At 35.4% G+C, this 14,440-nt stretch overlaps 1 protein-coding gene across 4 annotated transcripts in view; it reads left to right on the forward strand.

The window, feature by feature from the left end:
• The window catches only part of PSD3 (pleckstrin and Sec7 domain containing 3), a 373,102-nt gene that overhangs the window by 268,719 nt on the left and 89,943 nt on the right, over positions 1–14,440 (forward strand). For all 4 annotated transcript variants that reach the window (XM_063083776.1, XM_063083783.1, XM_063083790.1 and 1 more), the window contains one exon: positions 3,919–4,112. In XM_063083776.1, the coding sequence (XP_062939846.1) occupies positions 3,919–4,112 (194 nt within the window). The remainder of the gene's footprint in view (positions 1–3,918; positions 4,113–14,440) is intronic.

Raw genomic sequence — 14,440 nt, forward strand, 5'->3', positions numbered from 1 at the left:
AGAGGGCACAAAAAGATGGAAAGACATTCCATGTTCTTGGATTGGTAGAATAAACAGTGGGAAAATGTCCATACTACCCCAGACCATCTACAGATTCAATGCCGTCCCCATCAAAATACCTATGACATTATTCATGGAAATAGAACAATCCTAACATTTATATGGAACAAAAAAAGGAGGCAAATAGCCAAAGCAGTCCTGAGCAAAAAAATAAAGCAAGCCAGAGGCATAACACTACCTGACTTCAAATTATAAAAAGCTGTGGTAACCTACAGTGTGGTACTGGCATAAAAACAAACACTCAGACCAGTGGAACACACAACAGAGAACCCAGAAATCAACTCCCATACTTACAGCCAACTGATCTTTGATAAAGGCAACAAGAATATACATTGTGGAAAGGACAACTTCTTTAAAAAATGGTGCTTGGAAAACTGGGCATCCATATGTAGAAGAACAAAACTAGATCTGTACCTCTCACCATATATCAAATCAACTCAAAATGTATTAAAGATTTAAATATAAGACCCGAAACTATAAAACTCCTAAAAGAAAACATAGGGGAAACACTTCATGAAGTAGGACTGGGCAAAGACGTTGTGAATAAGACCCCAAAAGCACAGGCTACAAAAGAAAAAATAAATGGAATTATATCAAACTAAAAAGCTTCAGCACAGCAAAACAAACAATTAACACAGCGAAAAGACAACCTACAGAAAGGGAGAAAATATTTGCAAACTATGCATTTGATATTGGATTAATATCCAGAATATACAAGGAACTCAAACAACTAAGAGTAAAAAAACAAGTAACCCAATTAAAAAATGGGCAAAGGAGCTAAATAGGCATTTCTCAAAGGAAGATATACAAATGGCGAATGGATACATGAAAAAAAATGCTCAATTTCACTAAGATCAGGGAAATGCTAATCGAAATCACTTTGAAATATCATCTCACCCCAGTTAGACTGGCTGTTATCAAAAAGACAGAATAACAAATGCTCTTGAGGATGTGGAGAAAGGGAATCCTTCCTACACTGTTGGTGGGACTATAAATTGATGCAGTCATTATGGAAAACAGTATGGAGGTTCCTCAAACAACTACAGATAGAACTACCATATGATCCAGCAATCCATCTGCTGGGTATATAACCAAAGGAATAGAATCATCATGTTGAAGGGATACCTGCATCCCATGGTTATTGCAGCTCTATTTATAATAGCCAATAGTTGGAACCAACTTAAATGTCCATCATCAGACTACTGGATAAGGAAAACGTGGTATATATACACCATGGACATATTGGTCCATTATCTGTTGCTTATAACAAAATACCTGAAACTGGGTGATTTATAAAGAAAAATGAAATTTATAGCTTACAGTTTCTGAAGTCGTGAAGTCCAAAGTCCATCTGGTGGTGGCAATAGTGACCCAGAGGTCTCACATTGCGAGATGGTGAAAGCAGAGAGAGAGAAAGAGAGACAGACAGACTCTCCTCTCCTTTTAAAGCCCTCAGAAACATGCCCCTGACCACCATTTTTAATCCATTCACTACTGCATGGTCCTACAATCCAATCACTTCTTCAAGGCTCCACATTTCAGTTGCCATAATAGGATTTCCCACCCTCTTAACAGTCACAGTGGGGGCTAAGTTTCTAATACATAAAACTTGGAGGACGCAATTCAAGCTTCAGTGAATTTTGGAGGAACATAATTCAGTCCACTACAATGGAATACTACTCTGCCATGAAAAATAATGAAATCTTGCTATTCATAGCAAACTTGATGTACTTAGAGAAAATTATGTTAAGTGAAATAAGCCAGGAACAGAAAAATACCACATATCCTCACTTGTAAGTTGGAGTTAAAAAAAAAAATAAACAAATAAATGAAAACAGAAAGAAAGAAAGATAAACAATCACAGTCATTCATGAACCTTCAAAAGGCAAGGATGGAACTGAGGCTACCGGAGGAGAGAAAGGGAAGGGAAGAGGGGGTTAGCAAGATATTGGTAAAGGGCCACAAAAAATGATTACATTGTAGAATGAAACATATAGTAATTATCCTGATTGGAGCATCATATATTGCACACAAGTATTAATATTCAATGCTGTACCCCAAGATTTGTATAATCAATTATGTTTAAAAAACGTAAAAAGAATTTCCATTTTAAGCATTTTTAAACATAGAGTTGTGTGGAATTAATTACATTCACAATGTTGTGTAATTTCTACCTCTGTCTATTTCCAAAACTTTTTTTGCCATAAACTCTGTACCTGTGAAGCAATAACTTCTCATTATTCCTTCCTGCCTGTTTCTGGTAATCTCTAATTAGATCTTTTGTCATTCTTCACGTGAGCTGCGTCATCAAGTAGTGATGGACTTAGGCTACGCAGTGAATCATACGGTTGATAACTTATAGAATAGATTGCTGTGAAGAATGTTTTGGGGGATTTCTTAGGTTGTAAGCTGTTGAGAGGATTGGAATCTCAGTAGAAAATACTCTCTTAATAGTCTTCTTAAAATGTGTGCAAAATATTTGTGTATAAATCATTCCCTTCACAAAACGGCCCTATTGTCTCCTCCATTTTACTTTAACAAAATAGTTTCTGTCATCATTCTGAAAATGCCTTTGCTGTTCAGGGGTGTATAGGAAAATCCTAGTTAGGTGGGCTGTTTCTATAGAAATGAATTAACTTTATTTATAAAGTTTTTTTTAGAAATACAGTATTGATTTGTGTCTGCTCTTTTACAAAGTTAAAACAGCCTCCCTTATGCAGAGGATGTCTAAAAAAAACACAAACCACCTTGCAGTGATGCAGCAATCAGGAAGAATGCTAATCCAAGTTTAAGGTGATTGGTCCCTATTTTCTGCCAATTCCATGTCTCAAAGAAGAGTTGGTACAAATTCTCAGAAGTTGGGAGATGCTGTGGGACAAAGGGCAGGACCCGTAGAAGTGGGGAGGGGGTGGCGGAGCAAGTCCTCACATTATTATTACTAGTACCACGTCAATCCTGCAAGTCCCAGCTAACACAGACCATGAATGTTTAAATGAGAGAACCACCACCAGCAGATGGCATCAACCATGCTGATTTGGGTCCTGCAAATGGGACCCAGATAGATTTTTACTCTCAGAGCCTGACAATGTCATTTACTAACCTTTGCAGTATCAAGAATACTTGTTTTACAGGATTGAATATTTTGGATCAAATTTGCCATGCTTAAAGGAATAGGGATTCAGAAAAAGGGACTGGGTAACCAAGAGTTTCTTCAGTGGCCAATCGGGTGCCCAACACTTTTATGGTGGTTGCAAAAGTAGCAGCTATAAGATGCTAAAACCCTGTGCATGGCATCACTATCCTCATTTACTGGGTATCTTTACTGGGGTTTTGATATTAGGAATTAGCCTGGTTGTCTGGCATATATAGTTCAATACTATCCCTTGGGTTCAGTGTATAATTACTTATTGTTTTCTATATACCTAGCACTATGCTAGGCCCAGCAGAAATACAAAATTCAATCATAATTCCTGCCCCAAAACTCCCCTTGTTCGAAAAAAGACAAACATGAAGGCATTTTAATGAGGCGAAAGATCAGAGCCTTTAGAGATTTTATGATTATAGCCTAATTGTCTCTTCTTTTGGTTACTAAATCTGTGGCCTTGGATATTTATTTAATCTCATGAGTCTATTATCTTATGTGTAATACAGGATACTAATATCAGTCTAATGAGATTGTCATGATCATTAATACTTTGTACGTAGGAGACATTTACTAAATGGTGGCTGTTTATTATCATGGTGGTTGTTATCAAGACTCATAGACCATTAGAAAACAGTTTATTACAACGAATAACTTTGTTCATTGAATATTTTGGGTAGGTGCTTGGCTCAGTCTTTGTATTTTCTCCCTTTTAGAGATGATGAGGAGAAAAAAAAATCTCCCTCCGAAGGTACTGATGAGAAGGCTAATGGAACACATCCAAAGACCATCAGTCGCATTGGGAGTACTACCAACCCATTTTTGGACATTCCTCACGACCCAAATGCTGCTGTGTACAAAAGTGGATTCTTGGCTCGGAAAATCCATGCGGATATGGATGGAAAGAAGAGTAAGCATTACTTGTTGTTATTTTTCTATTTCATTTATTTCATTCTTAGGCTCAAAATTTAAAGTGAATTTATCAGAAATAAAGTTAAGGATGAAGAAAAATTTTATTTATCTAAATATATATTCTTGTAGTGTGATAAAGCCTCTAACCCTAAATCAGGAATTCAGTGTGGCGCCTGATCTTCTGTAAGGAGAATTGTAGAACCTTAGAAATAGAGAACTTCTTACAGATTATTAATTTTCCAGCCTCTTATTTATTTATTCACAACTTCAACAAATAACATTGACTACCTAATATATGCTAAGCACAAAAAATATAGTGGTGAGAAGGATGGACAAGGCCCTTGTCTTCATGGAGTTTAGAATTTTGGGTGGTGAGGGAAAGGTTAAATTTATACCATTGATTACTCTGTGTGTTGTAAATTATCAGAAACAAAGGGGCAGGGGGGATGACAATTCATTGCACATGAGAAATGATTGGCTTTAGATAAGATGGACAGGTGAGGCATAGGAGAGCATGGTATAATTAGTATTGGGAGATTGGAGGAGTTCCATCTGATAGCTTATGATTTCTCCGTGAAGTATGAGACATTATCTTCTGCTAGATAATGGTATTTGACATTTGAGAGGAATGGAGCATGTTTATATGGTTAGAATAATCTTTGCGGAGAGTGAAATAGCAATTTGATATAGTTGAATAGGCTAAGATAAACTGATATTAATGCTCAAAAATAGTAAAGAAAATTAGTAAGACGCTAGAGTGTCTTTACTCACCTACAAACAAGACAATGGAGTAGAGGATTGGACAGTACCACTGTTTCCATCTGTGGCTGGGCACTTTTTCTTAAGGCGTTAGCATATTCTATTAGGTTGCAGTCAAGAAAAACACTGTAGTGGAGTGCCTTTGACACTGACTTGTGAGGCTGAGCAAGTACCTTGTGTTTCCAAGATCTTTTAGGAGTACCTCTGCCATGGTTCCTGTGCACCTTATGGTGTCAGGGTTCTCGTAGTTGTGACAGCAAGTCAAACTAGCTTAGAAAAAGGGCACACCTGAAAATAAAGGATTGTCACCAGGACACACACTCTATTTCTGTCTGCATTATTTTGCATGTCACCTTTATTATTTTTAATTGGGTTCTTTATATGTTGCTGAATACCTGTCGATCACATATGCAGTTGTGACACTAAAGAGTATTCTCCTTCTTCCCTAACTTCACATTGAGTTTATTTGTATGACTGAGGGGATGGAATGCTGCGATTTACAGCACCTACTTGGTTGCAGTGGCAAGAGTGAAGTTACACGGGTCTCAGGGAAAGGAAGTTCTCAGCAGACACAGCAGTAGACATCCATCTCTGTTCATAGCATGCACGCACACCTTCACACACTGAGTTTGAACAGTGCTTTCGCTGAACATAGGACAGTTTTCCATGTACAACCACAAATATATGCATGTTGGCATCTCCAACATGCCGAGTCCAGCTTCAGCTTCCATCTTCATGGCTAAGATTTGTTGTTTGTGTTCATTCCCCTAAGGTATGGGTTTAGTTTTAATCCCTGGACTAAGTAAAAAATATAGAAATATCTGACATATCTCATATAAAGCACTAGAGGCAAAAACAAAAAGAACTGCAGTTTAAAATGCCAGTTCAAAAAAAGGTAAAAAAAGAAGTAAAATAGCTGTCACTGATTCAGAGTAGGTAGTACATCCTGCTAGATGTGGATAGCAGAGTCACCCCACGTGAGCATTTTTTCATTGATCCACTTCCTAGCAATGCACTCACTTAATTGGTTAATGTATTCCAAAGTGTCCCCAGGTTTTGCCTACTGGTGAAGTTTTCTTTGTCCGTTGTTGTCCTGGGCTGCCTCGGAGGGTTATTGGAAAGGATTCCCCTGCTAGAAGCTCTGTTCCTTAGCAGCCCACTGCATATGAACATATGTTCTAATCCTGAGCACTGCTTAACATTGAACCATCACTTACCCCTTGTTCCAGGCTAGGAGTTTTCCTGCCAGTATAACTCCTTTAAAGCCTTAGTTAACTACTTTGAGAACTTCTTATTAGTTGGGGCAATTTTAAGTGTCATGGGTCTTTTAGCAATTCTGTTTTCCAAAGAAACCTGCCTCTACTTCTGTTTCTGCTCCTGCCTCAGAACAGAAGGAAAAATGTATGGACGGGGCAAGACGGTGCCCTTTGGGTTCCAGTTTCCAGATTTTCTCCTGTCAATTGTTTTATTTAAAAGGAACATTATATATATATATATATATATATATGTATATGTATATATATATTTATATTTATATATATGTATATTTATATTTATATTTATATATATATATTTATTTATATATATATATATATTTCCCATTTGTTGGACTTTCAGTTATATCTGGTTAAACTAGTTAGTTCATCTCAGTGTTAGGTTGCTGCTGCTTCTTGGAAATGCACCAGAATGCCTGAACAGTTAGTTTCTGAATGCTTCTGCCTTTCTCTTTTGAGAGCTGGTCATTATAAGCAAATTTGAGAGATGTTTTATAATAAGTACTCATGTCAAATGTGCTATGAAATACATCAGTTTTTATTTTCCATACATTAGAGAAAAATCAAAACAGCAATGTGGCTTTCCTGGAATAGGAGCTCCAAATAATTTTGAAAACCCTGCATGATGTCTTTTGGACATATTCCTCCTGCTAAGTCTGTAGGCATGTATTTGGATTTAGCTTGTTCAGTATTGAGAGCTATATTGCATTTATACATATATGTCAACATGGCCAGGTGCTCTGATGACAGATATGACTAAAAGTTTTTAATAAGTTAAGATTTGGGTCAAAGGTCTGTGGAGAGATTGTTTTCTCATAAAATGCTAATTGTCTCAAAGGAACCAACTTGTCTGACTTAAGATTTATCTTTTATTATTTTCATTAACTGTAAGGATTCAGTTTATCAGATTGCATCCATAATCATTCGTATAAACGTTTTTTAAATCTTGGAGATTTTACTGCTTCATTTCTTGTCTTTTAAAGATATGCTCAGTTCAAAAATTGGACCTCCAGGAGACAAATCATGATTAAAAGCAGATGTTTCATCTCTTGTAGAAGTATATGTGTTTACCAGATCCATTAAATCTGACATTAAGGGAAGCTTTGAAAAGTCAAATATGGAAATCAAAATGTATCTTCTGGATTTTGTCAGATAGAATGAAAAGTAAAATTTAATATAAGCTCTTAGTTTTATCAACCCTATCTAACATACTTGTGGAAATGAAGAAAGTGACTAGAAACAAGGTACTTAAAATATGAACTTTATAAATGATAATAGTGATGATTAAGTGATCACTCAAAAGTAAAACTTTATCCCAAGCACTTCATGCATTAGCTATTTAATCTTTGTTCTATGAAGTATGTATTACTACTGTCCCCATTTTAAAGACAAGGAAATTTATCTTAAATAGCCAAGGCTGTAGTATAGAATAACAGTACATTTGGTGGGATAAAAATCTGATTATAGCAGACTAATTGCAGCATATTGTAAAAGCAATTCCCATGAGAAAATATGTTTAGAAGACATTTAAGTTCTGCATTTTTTGTATGTTTAAAACAATTTATCATCATGCTGCATGTATTTAGATGACTAGAGGTCTCAAGCTAGGGGCAGTGGGGCCTGATGATTTTTTTCACTTGGCCAACACAGAGCTTTTTAAAAATTGATTTGCGTGAATTTAGTTAGATATTTTCCTGTTGACCGTAGTTTCCACAGCTCCATATAGCCTCATCCAAGCCTCTTCACACAATAATTGCTACTTTTGTGGCCCCAAAGTCATTTGAGATAGTGACCCCCCGATTACACATAGCATGTAAGAGATGGGGCTGGCCAGCAGAGAAGACCGTATGTAATGCTGTATTTGTATTTTAGTGGTAAAAATGTGATAGTAAAGAAGTGCTTGTCTAGTATTTATTACCACAGCCTACATAAACTGAGGTGCAAGTAAATAATTTTTTTTTCCTGCAAGAATTAAGCACTCCTTCAGTAACTGAGACTATATTTATGAAGACCAATATTAAACACAGTCTCTCTGCTGTAAGGAACTTACATATAGGTGTACTATGTAGAAAGTAATTACAATGTAGAATCCACAGCATAAGCTTTTAAATGCATACACTATTAGCTAAGTTACCACAATTTTGAAAATGTTCAAAATTAAGGGGAAAAAGTGTACTTGGGACCACGCTGACATTTTCCCAGAAAACAAGACGTACATAGATAGGACAGTGGGATGGAAAAAAGAATCTCGAAGCAGCAGTCTCCATTTTTTATGAAAACCTAATATATGACATAGGAATTAATTCAGATAATTAGGGACAACAAAAATGCTTCCAGAAATGATACTCAGGACATGGAGGGGGGGACGGGTGACTGTGTGTGTCTGTGTTCTGCACCTGAATCCTAACACAAAAATCAGTTTTAGGTAGATTAAAGGTAAAAATTTGAGAAACAAACTGCTAAGATTTTTAGAAGAAAATGTGAGAGAGTAACTTTATGATCTATGGGTAGAGAAGGGTTTCTTAAGATTTAGAAAAACAAAAACAGTAAAAGAAAATATTGATACATACAATTACATTAAAAGTAAAGACTTCTCTATATTAATAATCGTCTTTTAAAAAGTTAAAAGACTATCCATAGATTGAGAGAAGATACTGGCAGCATATTACTAATGAAGGATTAGGATCCATAATATATATTTATAAAGCAATCTTCAATTAATTAGAAAAGACAACCCAGTAGAAAAATGGACAAAAATTTGAATGGTTCATTCACAGAAAAAGAAATTCAGATGATCAATACATATGTGAAAGCATACTCACCCCACTTATAGTCAAGGCTATTCAGATTAAACACAAGAAGAGATGTCATTTCATATATGTTACCTTGGCCAAAGTTTTAAGGACTACAAATTTTGACACAGATTTAGAGCAATAGGCTGTCCTCTAGCCTCTTGCAAATGTGAATATTAGTGATATCACCACTTTGGAAACCAGTTGGTAATAATCAATAAAATTGAAAATGCTTATTCTTGTGTCTCAGTCAATCAGTTGTAGGTGTGTATATACCTACAAAAATTCTTATAGTTTTAGAGGAGCAGGCATGTTTATAGCAACATTTTAATAGCTCAAAATAAAACAATCTAAATTGTTTTATTTTGTTGGAGATTAGGTGGGTTTTGTGTATTCATGTAATAAAGAACTATGTAACGGTGAGCAGCAAGGAACTAGAGTTCCATCTGTCAACATGGATGAATCTCACAAATGGTAACGTTGAATGAAGAAACAACTTGCAGAAGAATGTGCAAGTATGGTAACATTTTAAAGCATGCAGATCAATACTGTTTTTAGTAGGAATACATCCATAATGTAGAAATCATTAAATATGGATACCTGTGGCAGGGTAATAACGTGCAGTCTGTGAGGAATACCCAGCAGTTCAACTGCATTGATAATATTTTAAGTTCAGTGGTGGTACATGTATATTTATTTTGTAATTCTTGATAACCATTTGATGTCTTAAATGTTTCCTAATAAAAATTTTAAAACACAATAGAACACCTGATTGTGTGGAAAATTTAGAAAGATATTTTTCCTGAAATTTGTGCAAGAAAAATAACAATTAGAAAACCTGAGAAACAGAAATTAGTATCAAGAAAGAAAATGTCTTTTGTGATTGCCATCACTAAGTATAATATTTAAAGGCATTACCACAGTAATAGAATTTTGGTTGTTCACATTTAGAAATGTGAAAGATTTAATTATGGTTACACAGTAGAAGACAAATATTTTCCACCTTCACCCTGTAAGAATACAGATGAAAAAAGTTGGGAGGTGAACATGTAGAAGAGAGCTGAAGGGAAGCAGGGAGAGAGCCCTTAGCTACTCTTACAGGAGGAAGTTGCAAGATAACTGCCTGTGCAAAGGAAATAAAAAATAGTATTGGTTATACTTTGTTGAATGAATGAATGAATGAATGAATGAATGAATAGAACAGAAAATGGTAACTATGTGAGGTGAAAGTTATGTTAATTAGCTTATGGTAATTATCTATATATATCTCAAAACATCAAATTGTACACTTTCACTTTAAATATGTACAATTTTTATTTGTCAATCATAATTCACTAAGGCTGGAGGAAAAATCTTCATTAAATATAATAATGTCAGTATTCTCTGTAAAACTGCAGAGTTAATCAATAGAGAAACAAATAAAAAACCATATAAATATATTGGAAAGTTGGAATGGGGTGGTTATGTTTACTAAAATCCTCATCTTTTGCACCAGAAAATCAATAGAGAGTATTTATAACCCATTATGATGTCATGGTAGAAGCACATTGTTTTAAGGATATGATGATAATTAACCACCAGGAGAAATAGCTCAGATGTTAAAAAGTAGATTCTTCTGGAAAGTGGGACTGGAAGAGTTGGGAAGGAGTGAATCAAAACAGTCTAAATTGCGTGGATATTTCACTTTAATAATTTTAAAATGTTTTGATCACACTCTTGTATTTCCAGTATAGATTCTTCAGTCATTTTACCTACCTGAGATTAGTTTCTAATTCGAAATATTGAAATATTAATTGCTATTTAAGGATGTAAGAACTATAAATGGTTCATATTTCCAATCTCATTTTAAATACTTTGGATATAAGATAGCACCTTGAGAAGATTAGGGAGATGCACTCACATTAAAGGGATTTACACACTTAACTGTCATCAAAAGTTTTGAAAATTTAGTTCCACATGTCAAATTTGAGAGAGTAGATGTTATTCTGAGTCACACATACTGAAAATAGTTTATAATGGCAGTGCAGGCAGAATTCTTTGCTATTGTATAACATTGGGAACAGCGACACTATAATTTAGAGATAATAAAAACGGAATTTTTTTTCCCCTCAAGACAGTTGTCTCCTCTTGTTAGAGAAAGACTTTTTAAGTGGAGGCAAAGCAAAGCAATTATTTAAAAACTAGGCTAAGGTTTTCCCTCCCCTTTCCACTTTGCTGTTCTTTGGCAGCAGGGTATAAAATGAAGCAGTTTGAGCTGTGAATACAAGGTCGAAAAGCAGCACAGTGAGAGCAGCCATGTGAATTCTCAAGTAGTCGATTTGTCAAGTGACAGTCTAGTTGTGATGGAATTTTATCTCTTTTAGATGGGGAATGCCTTTTTCACAATTGTACATTTATACTGAATAAGTTTTAGGTTTTAAAGTTTCATTTTTATGGCTCATGTCTTTAATTTAAAATCCACCCTTTCCTGGATTGAAGTTGGTTAAGAGTCCGCCCACCCTTCTCCCCAGAAGCAGTGTTTTTGACAAGGCACAGTGGAGTATAAATTGCCAGTCTTTTGGCACCAAAAAAATCTGTGTTCAGAATCTCTGATGTATTTTTTTCTGAAAGAGGAATGCACAGTTTTCACTGCTTCTGATTTTTAGAAGTTATTCTATTTTTGCTCTTGACCTTTGATGATCAGAAGAATCTGCTCAGACCAGGTCAGCTAAATTATAGTGCCTTGAGAGATCTGGGGTAAGTCAGTAATCACGTCCACCTGTCCCAGAAAACATTATTAGAAGACTATTTTTACTTAGAAGCAGACTTAATGGTACCAGAAAGCCGTGTCATAACCTAAAGTGACCTAGTAATAATCCCAAATCTATACATCATGTACAACCAATAGAAAACCTGATAATTAGGTGGGGCCATCCCTCTCTCTCTCCTTTGACCTTTCTTCCTTCTTGTGATTATAAAATGCTAAGCTCCACTGGCCCTATCAGGAACACATTTTCAGGGTGACCTGACTATGTGTCTCCCCAGTTGCAATTGTTATATTGGCTCAGTAAGTCCTTGCTGTATGTATTTGGCCTCAGTTTCCTTTTAGTTAACATTTAGGAGAAAGAAGAAAATAATTTTTGTGTCTCTCTTATGGTAATTTAATGCAATGTATCAAATTCTTTGATAATCTGATGAAAATTTGAGATTAGAAATATAGTATTGGCTTCCTAAAGGAATTTATTATGGTGATAAAAACTTATATTAAAAATGTCATCACTAGATAGTACTGAGCTTTGAAACTAGATAGGTCATTGATTCATTTTAAAAAATAACTTCTGAGCACCAGCTATGTGCCAGTAATACTCAGTCTTGGCAGGGAGGGTGGGGAGGTTGAGGATATACCTGATAGGTGTCCTTCAGCTGAGAACTGAATTACAAAAGGATGTCCAGGAAATCTTTGGACACAAACATCATGGATAAGAGTGTCCCAAGAGAGAAAATACATAGTGCAAAAGCCTTCTGGTGAGATGCATAGGACAGTGCAGCGCACATAGAAGGAAACCAATTGTTATTTTAGCTACAAAATAACATCACCTTGGAAACAGCTTAATGGCTAATGAAAGATTCATTAAGTAGAATATGATAAAGCAATACAGTGTCATCCTTTGCAGTCAGTTTTAAAAATGACATACAATATATGGGTAGAAAAGTTTAAAGGCAACAGATATAATATTCCAATTTGTATGGCAAATGTGTACATAATAAAATGGTTACAAGGTTGTATTTTAAATCGTTGATAGTGGTTGTCTCCAGTGGTTAGACTGGTGATTTTATATTTGTTTCTGTGTGAGCATGTAAGTTTTTTTATTATTTCCCAGTTTTAATTTTTTTATTTTTGCCAATGTCACTGGACAAATATAAAATGTTATCTGAGAAGTCAATATTTTATGTCATTTAAAATAAAACATTAATGCAAAGGAATAGTTTAAAGTCATAATGAAATATTAATTCTGAAAATATAGAAAAATGTTTGCAAGATAACAACAAATGGAAAAAGGTATAGTATTTATTATATATAGCATAAACCAATGAAAAAACAATAACTTATGGTAAGATTGTGGGTATTTTCTCTTTCTTTTAAAAATTCCATTATTGGCTATTGTGGTACAGTTCTTACAGTAAATAAATTGGGGATAGGGGGTGATTGGGTTAGCTGACAAACATGTTTCGTGTTGTTTTAGCATCACTTAGTAAATTGTGGAACACGTGCTGTCATGGTGCTCTTAGTGCCCCTTTTACAGAAAGGCAGAAGAGCAAGCACTGCAAGTCTGAGAAATGGACGTTTGGCCTGAGCTGGGAAAAACTAAGGGTTAAACACAATGATATCACTTAAGATGCAGTGTGTGACTGTGGACTTTGATGCCTGTGGTACCTGTGCATGAGTGGTAAGACAGAGTCTGGGCCCTGTCATGAGGGTCAAGAACCATGTTTCAGAAGAAGGAGCTGGTAGTATCTCCTGGAGCTCCTGAGCTTGGGAAAAGCAGTCAGGCTGCTGTCACATTCCCTGGAGAATCAGGGAATCCTATTCCCTGCTGTCACATTCCCTGGAGAATCAGGCTGCTATCACATTCTGTCTGGGGGCTGCCCATACTTGCCATTCTGAATTATTTTTATTGACCTGCACAGGTTTTGCCCAGGGGCATTTTAGAGGTGCCAGTGGGCCTAGGGCTATTTGACAATTACAGTGATTTATTTGAATCCCTATTTGTAGAAATGCATGCTCAGCAGGGGTTTTGGCTCTGTCTTTCTCTGGGTCATAGGGTACTTATGAAGTTGAGGAAACCTGATTTGGTGTCACTTGATGAGCCCACTGGTCTGATTCAGCAGTTACCTGTACTTCTCAGACAGACTGTGACTAATTTAACTTTACACTTTATTTTAGCGCTTTGCTTTTTATAAGTTTTATAAAGAGCTCTATTAGTTGCTCAAGAAATTATGAAAAAATCAGTAGTATGCTTGATTTTCTTAGAGTTCAGTGTTCATATATTTCATGTAAATGAAGTTATTGAATTTCAGAAAGTTTGCTATGCCCAACTTTTTGAGGTGTTAATATATAACAGCAAGTTCTCCAGCATCTTCCTTTAGTCAGATCCACTTTATAAAAATTATGAGATGGCATTTGTTTTCTAGAATTTTGAAGTCACTTATCACAGATGTTCATTCTTTAATGAACTCTTGAGAACCCATAGTAATTTATCAAACTATATTTATTCCTTATGAGCCTGCGTGTTTACTGATATCTTATTTCCATATTCCAATATCTTACTGAAATTATACCAAAATTTTATCCTACCCCCCTTTTCTCTTTAAGCAACCTGAGTTTTCTAATGTGTTTTACCTATAAATAATAGAGAAAAAAAATTCTCTGTAATATTTGTTGAATCACACCATCTACATGCCTGTTTAGGACATCTGATTTTTTTCATTTGCAAGAGGTGGTTAATTTGCTTTGTGGACAT

Source organism: Cynocephalus volans, chromosome 2, assembly GCF_027409185.1.
Source record: "Cynocephalus volans isolate mCynVol1 chromosome 2, mCynVol1.pri, whole genome shotgun sequence".
Taxonomy (NCBI): Eukaryota; Metazoa; Chordata; class Mammalia; order Dermoptera; family Cynocephalidae; genus Cynocephalus; species Cynocephalus volans.